Source organism: Nothobranchius furzeri, chromosome 16, assembly GCF_043380555.1.
Source record: "Nothobranchius furzeri strain GRZ-AD chromosome 16, NfurGRZ-RIMD1, whole genome shotgun sequence".
Classification (NCBI taxonomy): Eukaryota; Metazoa; Chordata; class Actinopteri; order Cyprinodontiformes; family Nothobranchiidae; genus Nothobranchius; species Nothobranchius furzeri.
This window is the reverse complement of record NC_091756.1, coordinates 44,434,619-44,456,234: the sequence shown is the minus strand read 5'-3', so window position 1 is coordinate 44,456,234 and position 21,616 is coordinate 44,434,619. Positions and strand designations below refer to the sequence as shown.

Genomic DNA, 21,616 nt, shown 5'->3' with positions numbered 1-21,616 from the left:
TTTATAAGATGAAAAGATTTACACACAAAAAAAGCTGAGGCAAGAAATTTTATTTGGGTTCCATTAAATTGAAGGACAACTATCTAAAGCCTGGTCTTTGCTTTCACCTAGTGCTTCATCAATGAAACTACAGCATGAGGTGAAGTGGCATTTAACAACACGTAGCTTTATGAAGTCATTTTAATACTGAATTTGTTAAAGGATTTTCTTTTCAGTTCTTCCTTTTCTTTAGGCAGTTTGAATAGTTTAAATTCACTAATAAAAAACAAGGTATATTCAACACTAAGTGCATTTTTTTCTTAAAATTTGGTATTGTTTTGTAGTAAATGAAAGTGCTGTAGTTTGCAGAATCGCTCTATCATAACATCAAAGTAGACAAAAAGCACAACTTCCTGTTTTTTTCATCAACTCTCAGAGAGGAAACAAGTCTTTTACACGCAAACGCCAGTCTGTGTGAAGCAGACGACAGCTAAAAAACAATCCAAGCAGGTAAGAATTTCATTTATGTTGTGTTTTTTTACACTTGCAGGTTAAACATTCTTGTAGCAGCAGTTTGAATGAAATGTTTTTGTTCTTTCAGGTATTCTGATGTCAGAAAGTGAATCTGTGAGCGTGTGTTGCCGACTACATGACAAACACCAAGGGTGAGACACGTCAAATGAGATCTAAAGAAGCAAGAGCTGAAGAAAATATGGAGCAAATGACTGTTGCTGGTCAAACAAACAATGCCTTTCAAGGTTTCAAAGGTGAGAATAATATAGATTTTGTTTGGAGCCTGTGGGTTCTCTTGACCTAAAAACATTTACCCGCCTGACCCCTACTGAGCTCTGGAGTTTTGAGATCATCTCTAGAAATAAAAGATACCTAAACAATTATTCTCAAAATAAATAAATAACTAAAAATAACTAAATAAAACTAAAAAACAATACACTAAGTCATGTAAAAACTTTAAACCAATAATGGAGATAAGTGGTACAGAATCGGTTATGGCTGCTTCCTTTTCATGACATCTTTGAACCAATGATAGTTGGGATAAAAAGCCTTTGTCATTGTGCTTTAAAACACAACAAAATTAAACTCATCACAGTTGTTTGAGCATTCTACAGTAAAACTGAAAACAGATGAAGACCTTTTGAAAATGACCTATAACGAATTTTGTTTTAAAGGTTGTAAAACCAGAGAGTAATGAAGTATTTTGTTCACAATGACTGGTAAAAGCTTAAAAATGTAACATTTCTTTTGTAACACATTAATTGGAAAATTTCCATGAAAAATGCCCACTTTGATTTATTTTTAACAAACCATTGAAGCAGAGTTTTACGTTTTTTCTTTCTTTCTTAGACCTGGTTTCCTCAGTGAAGGCTTCAATTCACCACTTCCAGCCCAGCATCACAGCTCAGAGTGGCTGCAGCGTTGTTTCTCCTTTCATAATTGGTTCTTGCGTTGAAAACGTCAACATCAATGTATCCACAATTCAAGGTATGCCGCCCTTACCACTCCCTGCAGGTTCTTCCTGCCTCCTCAGTGGGATGGAGAAGTCGGTGGGCACCTTCTGGTGGAGGTTGATTTAATAACTAAGGAAGTAAAGTCCTTGCTGTGCTTTCCCCACTTGGTGAAAGATATTACTAGACCAGATGAGGTCAGCGGTGATGTGGAACTCTGAAAACATGAAGCTCTTTATGGTTTCTCCCTTTATGTAGGGCAGGGCTATTCAATTCTGGGCCTCAAGGGTCGGTATCCAGCACGTTTTAGTGGTCCAACTCAACTCAGTGGTTGAATCACCTGTGCAGAGGCTCATGCAGATTTGCAATATTAAAACCTACCTACCTGGTTACTCCACATACGTATTTCATGAGCAATTTTTAACTCAGAAGTACCCCTGAAGAACTTAGTTGTTCGTCCTTTTATCAAAACTTATTTTGAGCCGGAGAGGGTTAAAACCAAAACGTGCTGGACACCTGCCCTCAAGGCTGAATTTAACAGCCCTAATGTGGAAGGTGGAGCTCTCAGTCCACTCTGATATCATCATTTTAGACTTGAATGTGTTCAGTTTGTTGACACTGATGTCCCACCTTTGCCTTAGATGATTCCTTCCTATATAGGTCAATCAATTATTGTTGTCAATCAATCTTTAGACAGTTGTGTCATCAGCAAATTTCCAATTAATGTAACTGGCGTGAATAGAAGAATAGTCGTGGGTAAAAAAGAGAAGCAGAATGGACCGAGGGCACACTCCTGTGGTACACCATTGTTTAAAATGAGTGCGGTGCATATGTGAAGACTGTGAGGAGAGCTGTTACTGTAGTATGTTGATCTTATTCAGCCGATGAGAGACACACATTCAAAGAAGAAGAAGAAGAAAGTATCATTTCTTTAGCGCCTCTAAAGATAAAAATTACGAGGCGCTTCACAAAAACAAAAAAGGTAAAAATATAAAAAAACATTTAGAAAATGTTTAAAAATATATTTAAAATGAGCAAAAATAGGCAATTGTGATTAAAAAAAAATTACGAAAGAGAGTAAGTGAATAGGAAAGAGGGAAGTCAGTGGATCCTGAGGAAGGTGGAATAGGTGGGGAGATTAGAATAAAGAGAGTGGTGAAGAAGGTCATACAAAAGCCAGCTTGAACAAGTGAGTCTTCAGCTGCTTTTTAAAGGAGACCACTGAGTCCACTGATCTCAGGCTCAGGGGGAGAGAGTTCCAGAGTCTGGGGGCCACAGCAGCAAATGATCTGTCACCTTTGGTCTTTAGCCTGGTGCTGCACAACCAGTAGGCTTTGATCACTGGACCTCAGGGACCTGCTGGGGGTGTAGGGACTAAGAAGATCACCAATGTAAGATGGTGCTTGTCCATGTAAGGCCCTAAAGATCAGCACCAGGATTTTGAAATGAACTCTGAAGTTGAGATAGCCAGTGCACAACAGAGTACACCCCTCTGCATCGTTCAGTCCTATTTTATAAGGATTCTAATTTAGATGAAGTCTTGTCTTGATTTGGCACAATATAAATAAACTGAATTGAATCTTAAAAACACAGTTATTTTCATCTACGTTGGACACTTTTCAGCCACTTTCTGGAGAAGCTTTGGAACTGTGTTGCTTTAATTGTGTGTTTAAATGGTACAAATGGTAAAATTTGGTTTAAAGTCACTTGAACAGTCTTTTATCTCTGGAAATCACATGTTGTGAACATTCCCACATGTTTACTGTAGATATGGAGATATGAAATCACTTCAATGTGATTGGACAGCTTCAATGTTGGTCCTAGACAAAAAAAAATGTAGACAAGTAAGGCCTGAAAGCAATACGATAATTGCAGGCCAACCTGGAAGTGACACTACCTCCACTCTACTGGGTTTCTAAAATATTAGTAGCTGATTTTTTAAATCCAGTATTCACAATTTCCTATAGGCAAAAATCCAAATACACATTTATTTATCAAGCAGATGTTTTTCGGAGATCTCCTGATTGTTCATTTTCTTTGAAGGACCAAATGATCAGTTGAAAGAAGAGCTCCATGAAGATGGAAAATGTGACTTTGGTTCTCAACATCCCCACCGTGAGTACTCTTTTTTTTTTGTTATGAGAAATTGAAGACATTCCTCTGTATCACAAAGACCCAAACAACAATTCTGCACCCTCTCCATCAGATAAGATTAAAGAATGTCAACAGAAACTTAAAGAAACCCTGAAGAGGAATTTCAGTCACTTGCCAGAGGGGCTAATGACAGAGGCAAACAAGACCCCTCTGAATCAGATTTACACAGAGCTGTACATCACAGAAGGAGGAAGTGGTGAAGTGAATAAAGAGCACGAAGTAAGGCAGATCGAGAAGGCATCACAGCGATGTGCAAACAGGGAGAAATCCATCCACTGTAATCTCCTGTTTGTTCCTCCACCTGGAGACGAACGTCCCATAAGAACAGTAATCACAAGAGGAGTCGCTGGCATTGGAAAAACCGTCTCAACCAATAAATTCACGCTAGACTGGGCAGAAGAAAGAGCAAATACAGACCTAGACTTTGTTTTCCCGCTCCCTTTCAGAGATCTGAACATGATGAGAAAGGTTACCGTCAGTTTTGTAGATCTTCTTTACAAGTTTTTCCCTGAAATAAAAGGTATCGACATCTTCAACTGCTCTAAACACAAAATGCTTTTCATCCTGGATGGTTTTGATGAGACTCGCCTTTCTTTGGACTTCCAAAAAACTGAAATACTGTCAGATGTGATGGAGCCAACCTCAATTGCTGTGATTCTGACCAACCTGATCAGGGGACGGCTGCTTCCTTTGGCCTTTGTTTGGATCACATCTCGACCAGTGGCTTCCACTAACATCCCAATGGAGTGCATTGACCGCGTCACTGAGGTGCGAGGGTTCAACAACTCACAAAAAGAAGAGTTCTTCAGGAAGAAAATTAGTGACAAGAACTTAGCAAACCAGGTGATCGCACACGTGAAATCCTGCAGGAGTCTTTACATCATGTGCCACATACCGGTCTTCTGCTGGATGGCGGCGAAAGTTCTTGAGAAGAAAATGGCAACGAAAGACAACAAAGAAACACCAAAGACCCTCACACAAATGTACATCCGCTTCCTTTCTTTGCATGCAGACGTTATGAAGAAAAGGCTGCCTGGAAGAAAAGAATCAAATGCAAACTGTGTGAGAACGAGCCTCCTTGCGTTGGGTAAACTGGCTTTCCAAGCACTGGAGAAAGGCTACCTGATCTTCTACGAGAATGATCTGATCCTCAGTGGCATCAATGTCTCACAGGCATCCATGTTTTCAGGAATTTACACACAAATCTTCAGCGAGGAGATGTCTCTGTGTGAGGAGAAGATGTTTTGCTTTGTGCATCTGACTGTTCAGGAGTTCTTTGCAGCATTGTATGTCTATGTCACTTTCCACAATGAAAACACCAACATCTTGGTGAAGAAGTCGTCCAGTTCACGACGACTCCTGTCCAGAGACTCATCAGAGCTCATCCTTTACAAAGAGGCAGTGGAAAAGGCTTTGTGGGGTGAAAATGGGCAATTCGATATCTTTCTGCGCTTCCTTTTGGGCTTGTCAATGGAGGACAATCAGCCCCTGTTGAAACATCTAATGACTAGCAACAGAACTCACCAAAGTACAAGAACTGAAATCATTAAACACATAAAGGAGAATATAAAATCCTGCCACTCCACAGACCGATGCCTCAATCTGTTTCACTGCCTGAATGAGCTGAATGATCACTCTCTGGTGGAAGAGATTCAGGACTACTTCAGCTCAGGTATTCTGAACAAAACCAACCTTTCACCTGCTCAGTGGGCCACTCTGGTCTTCGTGTTACTGACCTCAGAGGAGGAGCTGAATGTGTTTGACCTTAAAAACTACATCAGATCAGAGGAGGGCCTCCTGAGACTGCTGCCTGTTGTTAAAACAGTCCAAGTGGCAAGGTAAGTCCTTCAGGAAGGTGTTTCTGATTTGGAATAAGCAATCCAAGAAAACCAACACTTGATAAAGTTGGGGCCAGAAGGTTAAATATTTTCATCTCATGAGTAGCGCTTCTTTTAGCTGTTGGTTTTTCAGAGGGAAATGATTAGACAACATACATTTTCAGTAGTTCAAAAAAGCAAACTTCTTCTTTTTCTTTTTCTTGTGCTCTTAATTGACAATCGCCAAATTGAAAATGCTAACCATTAGCATTACAGCTAACAGCCATAAAGTAGGTAAAGAACGCCCCCACTCCACAAAACTATCTAGTAAACTGTTAAGGATTTTATCAATATATTTATCAATAAACCCATTTCCTGCAGCAAGAGAGAGAGAGAGAGAGAGAGAGAGAGAGAGAGAGAGAGAGAGAGAGAGAGAGAGAGAGAGAGAGAGAATAAGCAGACAAGTAAACCAAATTGCAATCTGTGGCAGAGCCCGAGGCAACTGCCCCGAGTTCTGCCCTGCCAGTTGATTTTATAACATGAGATAAGAAAGGAATAGAGGTGTGTGTGTGTGTGTGTGTGTGTGTGTGTGTGTGTGTGTGTGTGTGTGTGTGTGTGTGTGTGTGTGTGTGTGTATGGGAGTGAGGCCATGAGTGAGAGAGAGAGAGAGAGAGAGAGGGAGAGAGAGAGAGAGAGAGAGAGAGAGAGAGAGAGAGAGAGAGAGAGAGAGAGAGAGAGAGAGAGAGAGAGAGAGTGTGTGTGTGTGTATGGGAAGAACAAAAATGTGATCAAATCTAAGGGTCATGTAGGACAAGTGTCATCTTATAATGCTCATCTAGCAAATAATGAAAACAACAACAATGATGAGCCAAGAGCAAGGGATGCTCTCTTTGTTTAATAAAGAAGGAGGTAAGAAAGTGATAGCTGATTTACTCTAAAGTAGAGGCAGAATAAAAACTGGGCAAAAACGACAGCAAATAATCATTTGCCTACTAGGAAGGAGTTAAATATTAATTACATAAACAGTAATTGAGAATTGAGATAGATTGACTAACACAAAGTAGAGATATTTTTCATAACTTTTATACACTTCATAACTTTTAAAGAACTAGATTCTTCAACTATTCAGTTAATTTAACATCTTCATATAGAAGTAACTGATCATAAATTATTGTTACTGAAATCATGAACACTAAACCAAAGTTTTAGTAAACCTCTATCATAAATGAAGAGATTTGTATATAAGACTCATTTGTTATTAAAGTTTCAAGGTTATAAATAGACTTGACCCATGGTTCGAATAGTAGTCTTTGACCTTTAAGAAGTCTAATGTCATATGATAACATCATAATGGATAAAACCATGGTATCTAAAAAATCTCTAATGGATAAAGTCTAAGAATCTGCTCAAGCAACGAACTAGTTCATTTAACATATGATAATGTAAAAATGCACAATCAGTACTTTTGAAGGTTTAGGACATCACATAATAATACCTTATTTCCTAATGATAGTGTAATTTAGGTTAAAAAAACAAAACATTTATCATCACTCCTAAACTTGACATTTCAATTATGTTCATTTAACCTCCTATCAGGGGTTACACTCTGCTTAATATTATTTTGGCTTACTCTCATGATCAAGCTTTTATTGGTATTCAACAGAAGCACAAGCGTCAGATAGTTAGCAGATTACCAAGAGAAACAAGCTAACTATCTTACTCGGAGAAGGGTCAGGCCCCACTCTGTGTGTGAATAGGTCAGCGTAGCCCAGCAGTCTCCTTTGTTTGGGTTATGATAAGGAAACAGTGAGAGTTGGCATGCTGTACTGAGAGATGGCCGAATCTCACTCATTCATGTGAAAAAAAAAACAATTGCATCTTCAACATTTAAATCCCATTTATAATACAAATGTAGATGTGTAACAAGGATTTTTAAACTTTATCATGTTTTCTGAAATCCGAGTTATGAAATGTAGGCAAGATCATACTGTCAGCCCTACAGTAAATTAAATATTTGGCCATTTACAAAATTAGCTATTTGATGTGTTCTGCAATAAGTCTGTTCATTTATTGATTTAAATTTACCACCATTAAATGTTTCAGTCAGAAACTGCAGAAGTTTTATTTCTCCAAATTCTAAAGCATACAAGGTTGAGCAGGCTGTGTCAACATTAACATAATCTCTACCGGTTCCGAAAACATGGGCCGATGTTGATATTTACATTCCAAAGAGGACAGAAGACCTCAAATCAAACTGTTCAGCAACTTCATACTAAATTTCAAAGTGTGCAAACCCCATATGTAAGTTAAAGCATTAACTCTGAGTTACTCTTTCTTTTTTTTTTTGGTTTTGTTTTTCTTTCAGGAATTATATTTTGAAGTATTTTCTGATTTCTGCATAAGAATCACATGGCTGATAGAATATTGCCTTACTTGAGACCAAGGTCGGTTAGGATACATGTTTTCTTTTCGATAAGACCTTGCTGTTCTTGCTACTATTGTTGTGTCTGATATTCTTGACTCAGGCAGAGAGGAGCGTGAAATTCTGTGTTAAAGCATTTAAAAGTTCTCAAGCTGAGAATACATGAAGAATTAAAACAAATTAAGCTTTTTAAATGTAAATTTCCTATAACAGCTTCAGTCTGCTGTCCCATTGTTAATCTTACTTCCAGACAGTTTCTCCCCTTGTTCTGATCACAAGGTCTGCTAATTGGAGATCTGAACAAGTTCCTACATTCAACAGAAGCCAGGAGATTCAGTTTATGACAAACAATATTTTTTACAGTGTTCAAAATGCAGTTTTTGACTTCAACAGGCACTGCACACCAGATCTGTCACCCGGGTGTCGTCTGTCTGTATATTGAAAATCCCTTCGTCTTGATTTTCAATGTCAGAGACTTAAGATTTTAAAAACAAAAATAAGGAGATAAAATGCAATTTGACAATAGTCACTAGTTTTGTTGGTCTGGGATTACTGTTAACCACACAGTCAATCTCTCAGTCCAAGACGTTTCAACTAAAACCTACATACTTAGCTTTTATTGGGCTCTCTTTTACTATCAAGTACCGATAAACAGTCAATTTCTCAAATCGAGGGGTTCCATTAAAACCCTTTCCCTTTCAGCCACCAAAAGTGACACGGTTCATAGTTCAAATTACATTTGTCACCAAATACCAGAAATTAAATATTTGGTCAGTGCTTAACTTTTCATCTCATTTCTAGTTAAGTAACCTTCAGACCACAAATGTGTGACCTCGAGCGGTTCCGAGCACCAGCTTTTCATTCTCTCCACCGCTCTGTGCTTCCTCGTAACCATAATCCTGATAGTTCATTTGTAATTTCTCATTTCCCTTTTTTACTATCTCAACTCTAAGGTTACCCTGCAAGTGTAACACGTCAGCAGTTATCAAAATCATGTTTTCCATCAATCCTCTGATAATTTTCAGATCATTTCCCCATTTCCTGGATTTACATTTCCATCAATGTACAGTATTTACTCAAAAGGTGTTTTGTGAGTTCTTATTCCCATATTTAGATACCACATCGTCTTTTCTTCGGCATGAGATCAGGTTTAGGCTTACGAATCCACCCTGCAACTGTGTTCTGACACAGCGGGATCCGATTTATGTCTTATCAGCCAACCTGTTTAAAAATCTGACCACCGATATGTGAGACGTGTGCAAATGAGTTGCAATATCCTTCTTTCTACAAGAATAAAGCAAGCCCAGGCACTCTCTCATTCATTCTAACAACAGTTAAAGCAGACAACATTTAAAACAAACAAAGATAACTAGAGTTGCATTTCTACTTTCAGCTAAAACACTCAAAACCCAGCCAATACAGCATTCAGAGAACCTGTTAACCTGTCCCTTCCGGCAGACAGAACCAATTTAACCTCTTAGTTATCACACCGGTCTTTTCATTCATCACTTTATTACACCAGAGTTGCGTTTCCATTTTTCCGGCTAAAACGCTAAAAACCAAGCCAATGCAGCATTCCCGGAATCTGTTTATCTTTCTCTCTGCCGCTCTGGTGCATCCTTTTAATCATACCAATACAGCATCCCAGGAATTTGTTTAACAAGTCCCTTCCGGTGGACCCAACCAATTTAACTTCTGGTCACCTAGGATTTTCTCTCGGTACCACAAGACAAAACGACAAAAAACAACTTGTCTCGTTTCTAATCTTCACATGATGCACCATCATGGCCTCCTATGTCTCGTATTTCCCCTACAGTCTGAATGCATGCAACCTCACTATGACATGCTGTGCAAACCTGGCTGATGTCATCAGCTCATCCCAACTTCGAGAGCTGGACCTGAGCAACAACGAGCTGACAGATGCAGGGCTGATGCAGCTCTCTGATGGACTCAAGAGCAGCAAACTGAAAATACTCAGGTCAGCTTCATGCCCACATCCAAACTGTGCTCAATACAGATGATTCTTGTTTTTACTTAATTTATTTTTGCTTTGTTTAGACTTCAAAGCTGCAGCCTGACAAATAACAGCTCTGATACTCTGGCATCAGTCATCAGCCTCATGTCTTGCCAACTGAAAGTTCTGGATCTCACAGACAATGACTTTCAGGATGTAGGAGTCAAGACATTCTCTACTGGTTTGGCAAGTCCTTCCTGTAAACTGGAGCAACTCATGTAAGACTCCAGAGTGCAGAAAGGATCCATCAGCTGTCATCCAGAGGTCATCCATGTTAATGTTATTGTCGTCTTCTATTAAAGTTTGTCAGGGTGCAGAGTTGCAGAAGAGGGTTGCACTTTCCTTGCATCTGCCCTGAACTCATCCCGCCTGAGAAAACTTGACCTGAGCTACAACCACCCTGGAAACTCTGGCCTGATGCTGTTGACTGCTCTGCTGGAGGACCCACACTGCAGCCTGAACGCACTCAGGTAGCGATCATTGAGCTCAATTAGAGTCTCAATGAACAAGCAGCACATTGCAGTTATAGAAGTATCAATGAAACATTTGGTTTTCTGTTGTATTTCAGTGTGGAGCAGTGCGGTGAATCCAGAATCCAGCCTGGTCCAAAGAAATGTAAGAAATCAACATGTAGCTCTGTTTTCTATTTTTATGTAACTAGTTGTTTCTTTCTAACACATTCTTAAATCTGACTCATCAGATGCCAGTAGACTGACCCTTGACCCAAACACAGCTCATAAAGATCTTACTCTTTTGGAGGGGAACAGGAAAGCAAAACGCTGGACCAAGCAGCCATATCCTGATCATCCAGAGAGGTTTGATTTCTGGACTCAGGTACTGTGCAAGGAGGGACTGACGGGACGCTGCTACTGGGAGACAGAGTGGTGCGGAAGGGTCGGCCTAGGAGTGGCCTATCGACGGATGAACAGGAAGGGGGAGGGCCATGAATGCTGGTTAGGTCGGAATGACAATTCCTGGTGCCTGAACTGCAACAAAGATGGTTACAGGATTCTGCATGGAAACACAAATGATGCTGTGCCCGCTTCAGCCAGCTGCAATAAAGTAGGAGTGTATCTGGACTGGTCTGCAGGAATGCTGTCTTTCTATAAGGTGTCCTGTGGTGAACTCACTCTCTTCCACACCTTCCACACCACATTCACTGAGCCGGTGTATCCTGGGTTTCACCTGGGCTGGGTGGACTCGGTAGTGCAACTGTGCTAATACGTGTGTCCTGGTTTAGGGAAATCAGGTTCTAAGACTTCTACTCAACTCTGAATTACTGAGCCTGATGTTTAATGTGACATTTACAGAATACAGAGGTGCTAAAATCAGAATCGCCCTGTATAGATGGGTAGTATGATAAACTCTGACTGATTGTGTTTTCTTTTCATGTATGACATAAGAAAATAGATCCTCCAGGATCCTGGTGTTCAAGATATGTTGTCCCCACAGCAAGCAGGGGTAACTGGTTCTGGCCTCGGGTATCCTTACAGAAGAAAACCAGATGACCAAATCAGCTCAGGTGACCTTCTCTGGTGAAGAGAAGCAGCTCTTCACCTAATTTCCAGTCTGAGCTTGGCAGGAATCCCCTTTAAGCCTCTAGTACCTGGGATCTTATCCTTTTGGAAATGAGCTAAATCTCATGACCATAAGGTTAGAACACAGTCTGAACATTTGAGAACTTTGGCTTTTGATTCAGCTCATTCACAAAACCCAAATCTATTGGTTCATTTCTTGTTCCAAGCTGCCACTTAAACTCATGATATTCTAGCTAGTTTAGAGTCTTGGTACTAAGCTGCTGTTAAGCTCTGGCATTACTTAGAGTAAAAAAAAAACCACGGTTACGAATTGTAACCCCAGATTCTATGAATATAGGCGCAGCCCATTAAGGCTGCCACTGGATGAGCCCTTCTCAGGTGATTATCTGTGGTCAGAGAATCGGTAAGGTAATCTGTTCCAAATTAGTACACATGTTAGCAAGCTAACATGGGAAAACTTTACACTGAGCTCTTATTGAAGGCGTTGTGAAGAGAAAAATGTGAGACGAGTGGGGGGCTAGGCACCCATTTTATACCAGAATAGGGCTATTGAAAGCTCTTCAGTGATTGGCTAACCCAAGAATGGCTCATCCAATGACAACCTTAAAGGGCGGAGCCTATACAAATAGAACAAACAAACTTAACACAATAGCATCAGCTCCACTATGTCTGGACTAGGTTTGGAGTGTTCTCGTAGCCTTGGATTTTTCCGCGCGCAACCGGATGTCTTTTCAGCCCTTTTCCCTGGAGCCAAACTGGTCCAACACGCCCACTGCTGACTGGCTGGCTAGCTCAAAATCACACATGCCATTTGGAGGAGACTTCGATTGGCAGATAGAATCAGCTTGCAGAGGCTTCCCACATGCATGATTCATTATCATTTTGAATGCTGTGGAGTTAAGGAGCCTCTAACTGAAGCAATTAATTGTTCCTCTGTTTCTCACTGCTGTGAGGAGCACGCACACACACACCAAAGCAGGATGCAAAATCAGTCAGAATCTCCAAAAGTAAGACTGCTCAGGCCGCTTTAATGGAAACAATGCGGAATTCTCCGGTTCTTTTGCCCCGCCCACGTGTTTGGAGATGCGTTCATGACATCACAGACCACAGACCCCCATGTGCTCAATCATGTCCACATTCCTAAGGCAGTGTGGAAGAAACACGGCCAGGCTGGAGCGGGGTGGAGTCTATGCTAGTGTATAAGTGGCACGAGTTCACTCACTCAGCCCCTCATACTTGTATGGCATCATACCTGCGCCACTGAACTTTTTGCTGTAGATAGGTTGTTTAAAAAGCGTCATCTTTGATTAATATTGGTTAATATAAGAGTCAAGTATTATTTGATGGTGATTTTTTAAAAATGCATATTGGTTATGGTTTAATTACATGTTGATGTCTGTTAAGCTTCAAAATCCTGGCATTTTGGGAGTAAACAATACACTGGACTATCTGCTGATTGTTGGATGTTTACTTTTGTCATCTTTTCTCATCTAATCTTTTGTAAATGAAGAGTTCATTTCCATAAACAGATAAAAGCATCTTTGGAAATCACCAAACTTTATTCTGACTGAAATCACCTGAAGTAAATAATAAAAACAGGTAATTTTGGAAAATTAAATAGTTACCTGTTTTTTCAAAAGATTAGTTGTGCTTAATCATTTAAAGAGCTTAAAGAAATAACTTCAGTGAACATGAAACTTTTATTCAAAGGTTTATTTGCAGACCTGTCTCTGAGCAACATTTAAACTATTAATTTGACTGATCTCTGCTCTTTAGATTAACTTTACTTGTTTAATATCTTTTAAATTTACTGCAAATCTTAAACATCAGCGAATGACAAATGGGTGATACTTATTTCTTGGGATGCAATATATTATTGGTCCACCATTATCGGCATTAAGATGTAATATATTAGTATTGGTTTAGTTTTAATTGTACTTTTACATACCATGCACAATTTATACGTCACACCCTTCCATTACTTCTCTCTCGCAAAATGTAAAAATATAACCGATCTGAGGTAGTTTTTGAGATATTTTTGTTTATGTGGCAGAACTTTTGAAATAGAAAATTTCCCTATGTAGGGAACATATGCTGTCCTCACAGCTAGCTACGTGTAGCTAGGTGCTAACAAACAAAAACAAGAATCTTCACCCAAGGCATGCTTTTCTTATGTGAAAATGTTTGTTTTATCACCATAGCTAAAATATTCAGAAAAAAAAACATTACTAATACACATCTTAGCATCTTAGGGAGAAAGATTCAGCTGCTTTTGGAGACCAAATAAATATGGCACTTTTCCTATGAACTTAAATAGAAGTGGTTGTCCTTTTGCACAGAAAATGTTTAAAAAGTAAGAATGAACAATAGGAGATATGTTATGTTAGCGACCTAAAATATTTTCATTTTCCTTTTTTTATTATAGGGGACCCCACATGTCGCCATCAGTTTATATTGGTATCAGAACTTGAGTCAAAATATATCAGATATCGGTAAAAAAGCAAACATCGAAAATCCCTACATATTTCCCCAACCTAAATAAAAAGTGTTTACAAAATTATGTATTTTATGCGTGATTAGATCAGCTCTGGCCTAGTGGTAGTGTCCGAGCTGAGACTGGGAGATCAGGGTTTGATTCCTGGTCGGGTCATACCAAAGACTTTGAAAAAATGGGACCGAACGCCTCCCTGCTTGACACTCAGCATTAAGGGGTTAGATTGGGGAATTAAACCACCAAATAGTTCCCGAGCGCGGCTGTGTCTGCAGCTCAACGCTCCCCTAGGGGATGGGTCAAATGCAGAGAACAAATGTTTGCGTGACAACTGATGGGACTTTAACTTTTATTGTTAATCTACTTTTAGTTATTTTTAGTACCTTTGAGTTGACTCATTTTGAAGCACCTCTGTTGGACTGATTCCATTTTGAAAACCATTAATTGGGATTCAAAGCAAGGATGACCAAATTAATTTCTCATGGATATAAAAAAAATCCCAACTGCTCAAAAAGGCAGAAATGAAGAGCATGTACCAGTAGTCTCATCTACAAACCCTTTCTCAGGAAACTAGTCAGCATAATTATTAAAAACAGGACCTGAAACTCGTGTTTTTAAATTCCCATGAAGCGAGTGAAAACCAGATCTGGACTTGGATTAAACAAACACACACACACACACGTGTTTTACAGACATTTTAGGTGAGAAAGACGTCAGGAATAGCAGAACCCAAATGTGGAGTTTCACTTTAAACAATCGTTTTATTAGCAATCCCAAGAGGCAATGGAGAAAGAAAAAGAATCAAAGAAATCAGAAACAGAAACAAAGGTTTACAGTCATGATGATGGGTCACTGCGAGTCAGTGAAAGTGTAGACGGAACCGAGGGCTGCACGCACCAAACACAAAAATCACATGGTTAAAAACAAACGAAGAGATGAGTTCAATCTCGGGGGTTTTGTGTGTGTGTTGGCTGATCCCTCTGTTCCTCATGAGAAATTCACTAGAACCAACTCACATTCACACACACACATGCAGAAACATCCAAAATCCCACCTCCCTCTCTTTAGTAAAGCCTTGTTTATATTCTGGCTCAGGCTTGTTTTTAAAATAGCTATTGTTTTTTTAATTCTGTACAGATTATATATTGTATTTACACACTGAATAGCCTTACAATCTTGTTTTCACTCATCAGCCATCATTCTGTGATCACTGGATAATTTTCTCTCCAAACGTCCAAATTAGAACGAATATAAAGTCTGCAACTGTCCACACCACTGCAGCCTTCTCCCTGTGCTGCATAAGGGGAGTTTAATCCCATGACAAATAATCTGAAGGGCACATCTAGCTCATAACAGTCCAGACATTAATGCCAGATGCTGGCACCACTCAGAAAGTGGATTTAAACAAATGAGTTTGATTTATTTGTTGTAAACAGTTATTCTCTATTTAGTTTGATCAGTGAAATCAAACAATTATTTTGTTCTAAATTGTTTCTGCATTTTCAGACCTCGGTTTGAGCTACCCCCAAATCCAGATGCATCCATCTGGATTCAAAGCAGATTAAAAATGAGGCAAATGGCAGCTAATCCTCACATCTGAACATAACACACACACACACGCACGCACGTTAGGGATGCCATGATTAAAGTGGATAAGAGTCATCTAGACAGCATTTATTTCCTTTTATTTTCCATACATTAATGTCTTTCATTGGATTGGGACTCAATCATATAAAAAGTGTTTGCTATTCAATTATGATCCCAAAAAAGCCTTTCAGTGCTAGTAATACAGACAGTACAGCAACTACAGTTAACATCAGCCCTCTTATCTCAGTCTGTTACATACATAAGCATTCACACACACACGCACGCACGCACACACACACACACGCACGCACGCACGCACGCACACACACACACACACACGCACACGCACACGCACACGCACACCTTTTCCCGGTCAGTTGTGTTGGAGCTGTGGATCTGAGGCTTTACTAACATCTTGCTCTCAGTCTCTCTCCAAACACACGTTTTCATACACATGATGGATCTGGGAGCTGGTTTCTGGAGCTCAGCTGACAGATGGTAAGAATAGTTTTAGTTTATACAGTTAAAAAAATATTAGAGGGTGAAAGGTGACCAGGTCTGGTTAAAGGGGCGTGTTTGTGGTGGAGGCGGGGATCTCAGGGCCTAGCTGAGAAGCTGGCGGATCTCCTTATGCATGTGACACAAGAAATCCACGTACGAAGCTCCCCCACTGGCGCTCTTGTCCTCCACCAAGAAGTGTCGAAATATCAGCTCGGTTCTGTCTTCCTGTTTCACCACCACCAGCTGGAAAATGAGAATAGAGATGGGAAAGGTTAGAGAGTAGGGCATTCTCTGTTTTCATGTTGTAGAAGAGCTATGACATGTGAGTTCCAGGTGATAAAATGTAGGCTTTTTGGAGTCAGGAGTCTGACCACTTGACATAAGGGCTGGGTAGAAATATCTAAGGTGTATTTTTAAAAATTTTAACAAGAGCTAAGTTTTATTTGTCGATGTAGAGGGATTAAAATCATACTGGAACCAGTTACAGGGGGCACTAGTTTTGATTTGGCTCCAACTTCAAGGATTGCATTCTGATGGACTAGTTCTTTGATTTAAAGCCGAGCGTACATGGTACAATTTTCGTCCCAATTTGAGCCAATTCTCCTCTCTTCTGATGATCTATGAGATGCCGAGTTAGAGTGTAGTTTACAGGGGTAACAAGAAGCGATTAACACCTCAAAAACAGCTCCTGACCAGCAGTCATTTGGTTACACGAAAATCAAAAATGTTTGATATTCTGCTCATTCTTTGTGAGGGTATTGCAGTGTCTAGCAGCGCTATGACCCAAATGTACCAAAAACGCTCACACAGCACATGATCCAAAACATCTGCCCAGCTATTTCCGTGTCTACACATGTCATGTCTTAGGGCTGCACGATATTAGGAAAACTTGCGATGACAATATTACTTGCGATAAATAAAAAATTTACTCGGGAACCAAACTAATCAAAAACAAATTAAAAAATGACTAAAAAAATCATAAATATGAGAAAAGCAAAAGATGTGAGGAACGGGAAAAAGAAAATGAACAAGAAAAAGGAATCAGTGGATCCTGGGAAAAGCAGAATTAGCAGAAAGAGCTGAAGAAAGCTCTCATGTGTTTGCTAACCATCAAAATTAAGTGCCATCTGCCTCGGGGGCGGGCATCTAACATATGAGAACCCACCCAATTGGCCAAATGGGTGAAGAGCTCTATTTGATTTGTTAAAAAACATCATGCTTCCGTTTGATTGACAGAATGGATTATGTGTAGCAAACATTTGAGCGAACCATTCATTGCGATATCTGTTCTTTGTGATATGCATATTGCGCATGCTGATAACGATATACTGTGCAGCCCTATCATGTCTTCTTTTTTCTTTACACTTTTCTATAAACACAATGGCAAAGATTGTCAAGAAAGCACACAGTTCTCAGGTGATTATCTCTGAAAGGTTAGTTGTTTCTATAAAATAATAAAACCGGATTGCCAAACCGTCCTACATGCCATTAATGCGTGTCCTCCTCCATCTCTGACAAGTCTGAAGGACATCAATACCAGCATAACAGTCTCATCTCACCCACGTTTTATTGAACTCGAAGATCCAATGTGTTGGGTAGAAATAGGGCTGGGCAATAAACCGAAAATTTATCGTTATCGAAATTTCTGACTCTTATTGTGATAATTTTTCCCATGTCAATAAATTTGACTATAAAAAAAAAAGATGTGTGTAGGTTACCAGCATTCATGTCCCTTTAAGAAGCTGTACCACCTTGAGTCGCGTAAAAATGTGACTCAACATAATACACGTGACAAACCCATCTAGTGGACAACTTCTGTTTCTGCGCATACCTGTAGTTATCGTACATTTATCGTTATCGAGGTAAAATCTTCAATATATCGTGATATTGATTTTAGGCCATATCGCCCAGCTCTAGGTAGAAACAACTATTTTTATGATTTTTTAGGTCTGACGTGTTGCAACCACACATACTGCGTGAAAAATCTGATTGCTTCTGAGCATTGGGTCGTACAGTGTAAGAACATGACTCATGACTCTTACGCTCCTGTTTCAGGAGCTAGAAGTGAGCCGGAGCAGAACACGTAAGGATTTGGAGTCCCGTATTATTATGATATTTGGACAACTCTCCTCTGATTGGCTGGCAAACAGCAACACGGCTCTGTTTGCTCTGCAACGTTGATGTTTAATCTTCACGAATATTTATTTATTTATTTACTTATATTTCTAGAGGATGAAACCCCTTGAGATGCATCATCTCGTTTTCAAGGGGGTCCTCCTTTGAAACACCAAAACAAAAAGAGATAGCAAGACTATCAGTGGCATAAGCCAAAACTAACTAATGCAAACAAACCAAATAAATAACACAAGTCTGGAGGAGTTCTGCCATGAGGTGGAGTTGCTAATGCTAATGGTCAGGTGGAGTTGCTAATGCTAATGGTTTGCTTCTCCTAGCTGAGATGTGTTCCGCTTTCTCCTGGATGCTAAACCGACAACAGCCTTCTCTGTCCTGAGCCAAGATGAGCGAGTAGATTTTACAGTGAGAGGTAGATTTGGCTTTTCTCATCTGAGCGTTTCCTCGTTTATTTTCCTGCTAATGCTGGAAAGAAGAGTAGAAAACTATTTTCACATTTTCCCTGCATGTTACTGCTACATAAAAAGCAGTTTCTCAGCGAACTTGGCTCTTTAGGTTTGCCTTTAGATGAATAAATCCAAAAAAAGGCCATACAGGTGGAGGGGGGATAAAACTCTGAGCTCCACGTTTGAATTTAAACCATCATTTTAGTTTCAAGTAAAAAAATAAAAAATCAATAATTATTCATTGGAATTAAATATTTGTTTAAAAACTGAACATAACTAAAATTTCTAAAGAAATTCCTTAAAAACTTCACAGCCAAACCAAATATTACACGGTTATAAACTACATAACGTAAAAATAACAAAACCCAAGACGAACCAGGTTTTGCGTTCTAATTTTAAAAATTTCTCCATCTGTTAGGTATTTACTACGACTGAACCAACACAGGAACAGAGCTCTATAGTGGCTGTACTCAAACGCTCAAAGGGAAAGGAAAACTAAAAACATGCATATTAAAATAAGAGTAAAACAACCAAAAGTTGAATTAAATCTGAGACATTAGAAAAAAGGAAGGCTTGCCTTCATGTATCGAGACCGCTGAGCTCTGAAGGAGTCGATGATCTCTCGGAGTCTCTGTGAGAACGGGTTGTCCAGAACAGGCAAATTTATCTGGAACGCACAACAGCGACGGTCAGGACAAACAAACACTCCCACGTTTACTAATAAATAAAATGTAGACATATAGTTATAAACACTGTTCAATGGGATAACTTTTACTAAACATTCTAGTTTTTTTAACTATGGATTAGGATTATACAGCTTTACTTTTTCATCAGCAACAGCAAAGATTTATACAGCTGAGTTTTCCCAGACAAGCGGATTGATTGCGATTCTCCTCCCTCTCTAACATTCCAGGATCAAACCCCCGGAAAAGGCAGCTATGGAGAACGAAGCGGAGCTGATGCGTCTCCTCTCACCATGCTCGAGTCGATCTGGCTGAAGCTTGGCGTGCCGAAGAGGTTGAGCAGCAGCTCCTGCTGAACGCTGGCTCCCACCCACAGGAAGAGATGAAGCCCAGTCTCCATCAAGTAAACTCCGCCCTTAGACAGCCTCTCCTCCGAGTTCCTTACTGCCACCGGCAAAGAGCCGCTTTCCAATTTCATCTGAAACATTTGGAAAAGAAAGAATGAGACACACACACAATGTGATCAGCTGGTGTGTGAAACTGACAAATGCTTTAATCTGTAGAGTTTCTATTTATATACTTTGACCTTCAGAATCTAATGAGAAAATCCTTTGTGACATTTTATTCACCTGTTCTTCAGCGTTTAACCAATCAGCTTCTAAAAAGCAGCTTGAGTCAATTTTAAAGTTGAGCGTGCACGCGCACGCACACACACACACACACACACTTTCATCAGCAGCACATATATGGCCCTCAGTTCCAGGATCCGGCGCGCATGGACAGTTTAAGTTTAGACGTTCTCACCACTGGCAGCAGGCGGGGGTAGAAGAAGACGTGTGTGTCAGCGACGTCCATGCAGCTGATCAGCTGCTTGAGGTAAGCCCGGTCGTCCAATGAGACGTCGGCTCCCGGCAGCAGGACGTCGCTCTTCAGCACACAGTTCAGATAGACAGGAAGCAGCTTCATGCACTCTGGAAGAATAAGCTGGACAAACAAACAAACGAAAACAAACAGACGGAAGATTAGCCGTTTGTTAAAGAGCTCTGCCCAGAAAGCTGAACAGCTAAATGGGAAAGCTGCATTTGTACATTTATGTGAATGATGTTCACGCGTGCTTCTGCATGTCTACTGAGGGGTTCAGTACCTGGCCAGCAGATGAAGGACTTGCACAGTTCTTTCTGTAGCAGGCCAGGATCTGAGCACACTGGTTGACCAGCGTATCTCTAACTGCTTTGGTGGGGTTGCTCAGAACCCCCCGGAAAGCTGCAGAACACAAAGACACACAACAGTTACTGATAAATATAGCTAACTGCCAAATGCACCTCTCACACCCAAACACAAAAGGTGTTTGTGTAAATCTCACCATATTTGGAGAAGTAGTTGATGATTGTGTCGGTCTCACAGTTGCGGTAGAGGTCAGCCAGCTGAGAGCAGCAGTTAACGGCCATGTTATGGATGCGGAGACGCCTCTGACCGCTGCAGCTTGTGTACAGAACGGCACACTGCAGGAAGACAACAGCAGCAGCTGAGTTTCTGTATTCGTCCATGTTAGCACCCACACAGAGTTCATGATTTCTACTTCACAGACGTGATTACAAACAGCCAAACCTGCATGAGCGCCCCCGTCTCTTCACTCAACTTGTCGTCATGTTTGAACTCGACGGTGATGGCCTTGTCGCAGTCCAGACCGGCCAGCTCCACGTCTGTGGTGTTACTCATGTAGAAGGAGCCAAAGAAGTCTGTGGCTCTGATCCCTGAAGGAGACAGAAACACAAGCTGTGAAATCACTCGCTGTATCGCTCAGTTTGGCTGCCTGTCTGTTCAGCCGCGTGTCGCGTTTGGCTTAAAGCACTGAAGACTCACCGGTGCTTGTTCGCACCCTCATGACGGCGTCAAAGCCAACGTGTTTCTGAAGGTCTCGCCTGAGGTCATTCAGGAATCGTTCTTGATCTGTCTGAGCCTGTGGGGATGAAAATACTCAGATAAAAGAAGAGTACATAACTGGATACATAATAAAACTACAACTAAAAATCTCCTTCAGCAGAGTTCTATTCACCTGGAAATAGGTGTATTTGTAGACCGAGCCCCCCGTGGAGACAGGAACCACTCCTAGCGTTGCAACGTCCACATACTGGTTAGGGAAGAGGAACAGATCCACACAGCAGCCCTGAGCTACACACTCCTTCGCCAGGTTGTTGTAAAATCCCACCTGAGGCTGAAACAGCGACTGTGGATGGCAGAAGACAAAAAAGAAGAGAGATGAAAACTCAATTCAATTCAAAAATACTTTATTAATCCCAGAGGGAAACTGATTAACACAACAAAGCTCCTGAACTATTATACAGTCTTTCAGCTTCATCATGTTCCAAATTTAAAACACACATGAAG

The 21,616-nt window shown here is 40.3% G+C and overlaps 2 protein-coding genes across 5 annotated transcripts in view; one reads left to right on the top strand and one right to left on the bottom strand.

Annotated features, from left to right (window-relative positions):
* The first annotated feature begins 394 nt into the window (after positions 1 to 394).
* Positions 395 to 11,260, top strand: LOC107387743 (NACHT, LRR and PYD domains-containing protein 3). Its single transcript, XM_015962902.3, has 10 exons — positions 395 to 489; positions 581 to 746; positions 1,342 to 1,479; positions 3,486 to 3,557; positions 3,649 to 5,434; positions 9,652 to 9,813; positions 9,894 to 10,067; positions 10,152 to 10,319; positions 10,418 to 10,464; positions 10,550 to 11,260. The coding sequence occupies exons 2-10, from the start codon at positions 629 to 631 to the stop codon at positions 11,068 to 11,070; spliced, it is 3,186 nt and encodes a 1,061-aa protein (XP_015818388.3). The 5' UTR covers positions 395 to 489; positions 581 to 628; the 3' UTR covers positions 11,071 to 11,260.
* Positions 11,261 to 15,786: 4,526 nt separating this feature from the next.
* The window catches only part of sec24c (SEC24 homolog C, COPII coat complex component), a 28,532-nt gene continuing 22,702 nt past the window's right edge, over positions 15,787 to 21,616 (bottom strand). For 3 of the 4 annotated variants that reach the window (XM_015962903.3, XM_015962904.3, XM_015962905.3), the window contains 9 exons: positions 21,285 to 21,455; positions 21,092 to 21,188; positions 20,837 to 20,982; positions 20,592 to 20,730; positions 20,373 to 20,491; positions 20,033 to 20,212; positions 19,521 to 19,706; positions 19,123 to 19,212; positions 15,787 to 16,209 (listed from right to left, as the gene is read on the bottom strand). In XM_015962903.3, the coding sequence (XP_015818389.3) occupies positions 16,069 to 16,209; positions 19,123 to 19,212; positions 19,521 to 19,706; positions 20,033 to 20,212; positions 20,373 to 20,491; positions 20,592 to 20,730; positions 20,837 to 20,982; positions 21,092 to 21,188; positions 21,285 to 21,455 (1,269 nt within the window). In that variant the 3' untranslated portion in view covers positions 15,787 to 16,068. The remainder of the gene's footprint in view (positions 16,210 to 19,122; positions 19,213 to 19,520; positions 19,707 to 20,032; positions 20,213 to 20,372; positions 20,492 to 20,591; positions 20,731 to 20,836; positions 20,983 to 21,091; positions 21,189 to 21,284; positions 21,456 to 21,616) is intronic. The other variant, XM_015962906.3, reaches the window with a different exon arrangement.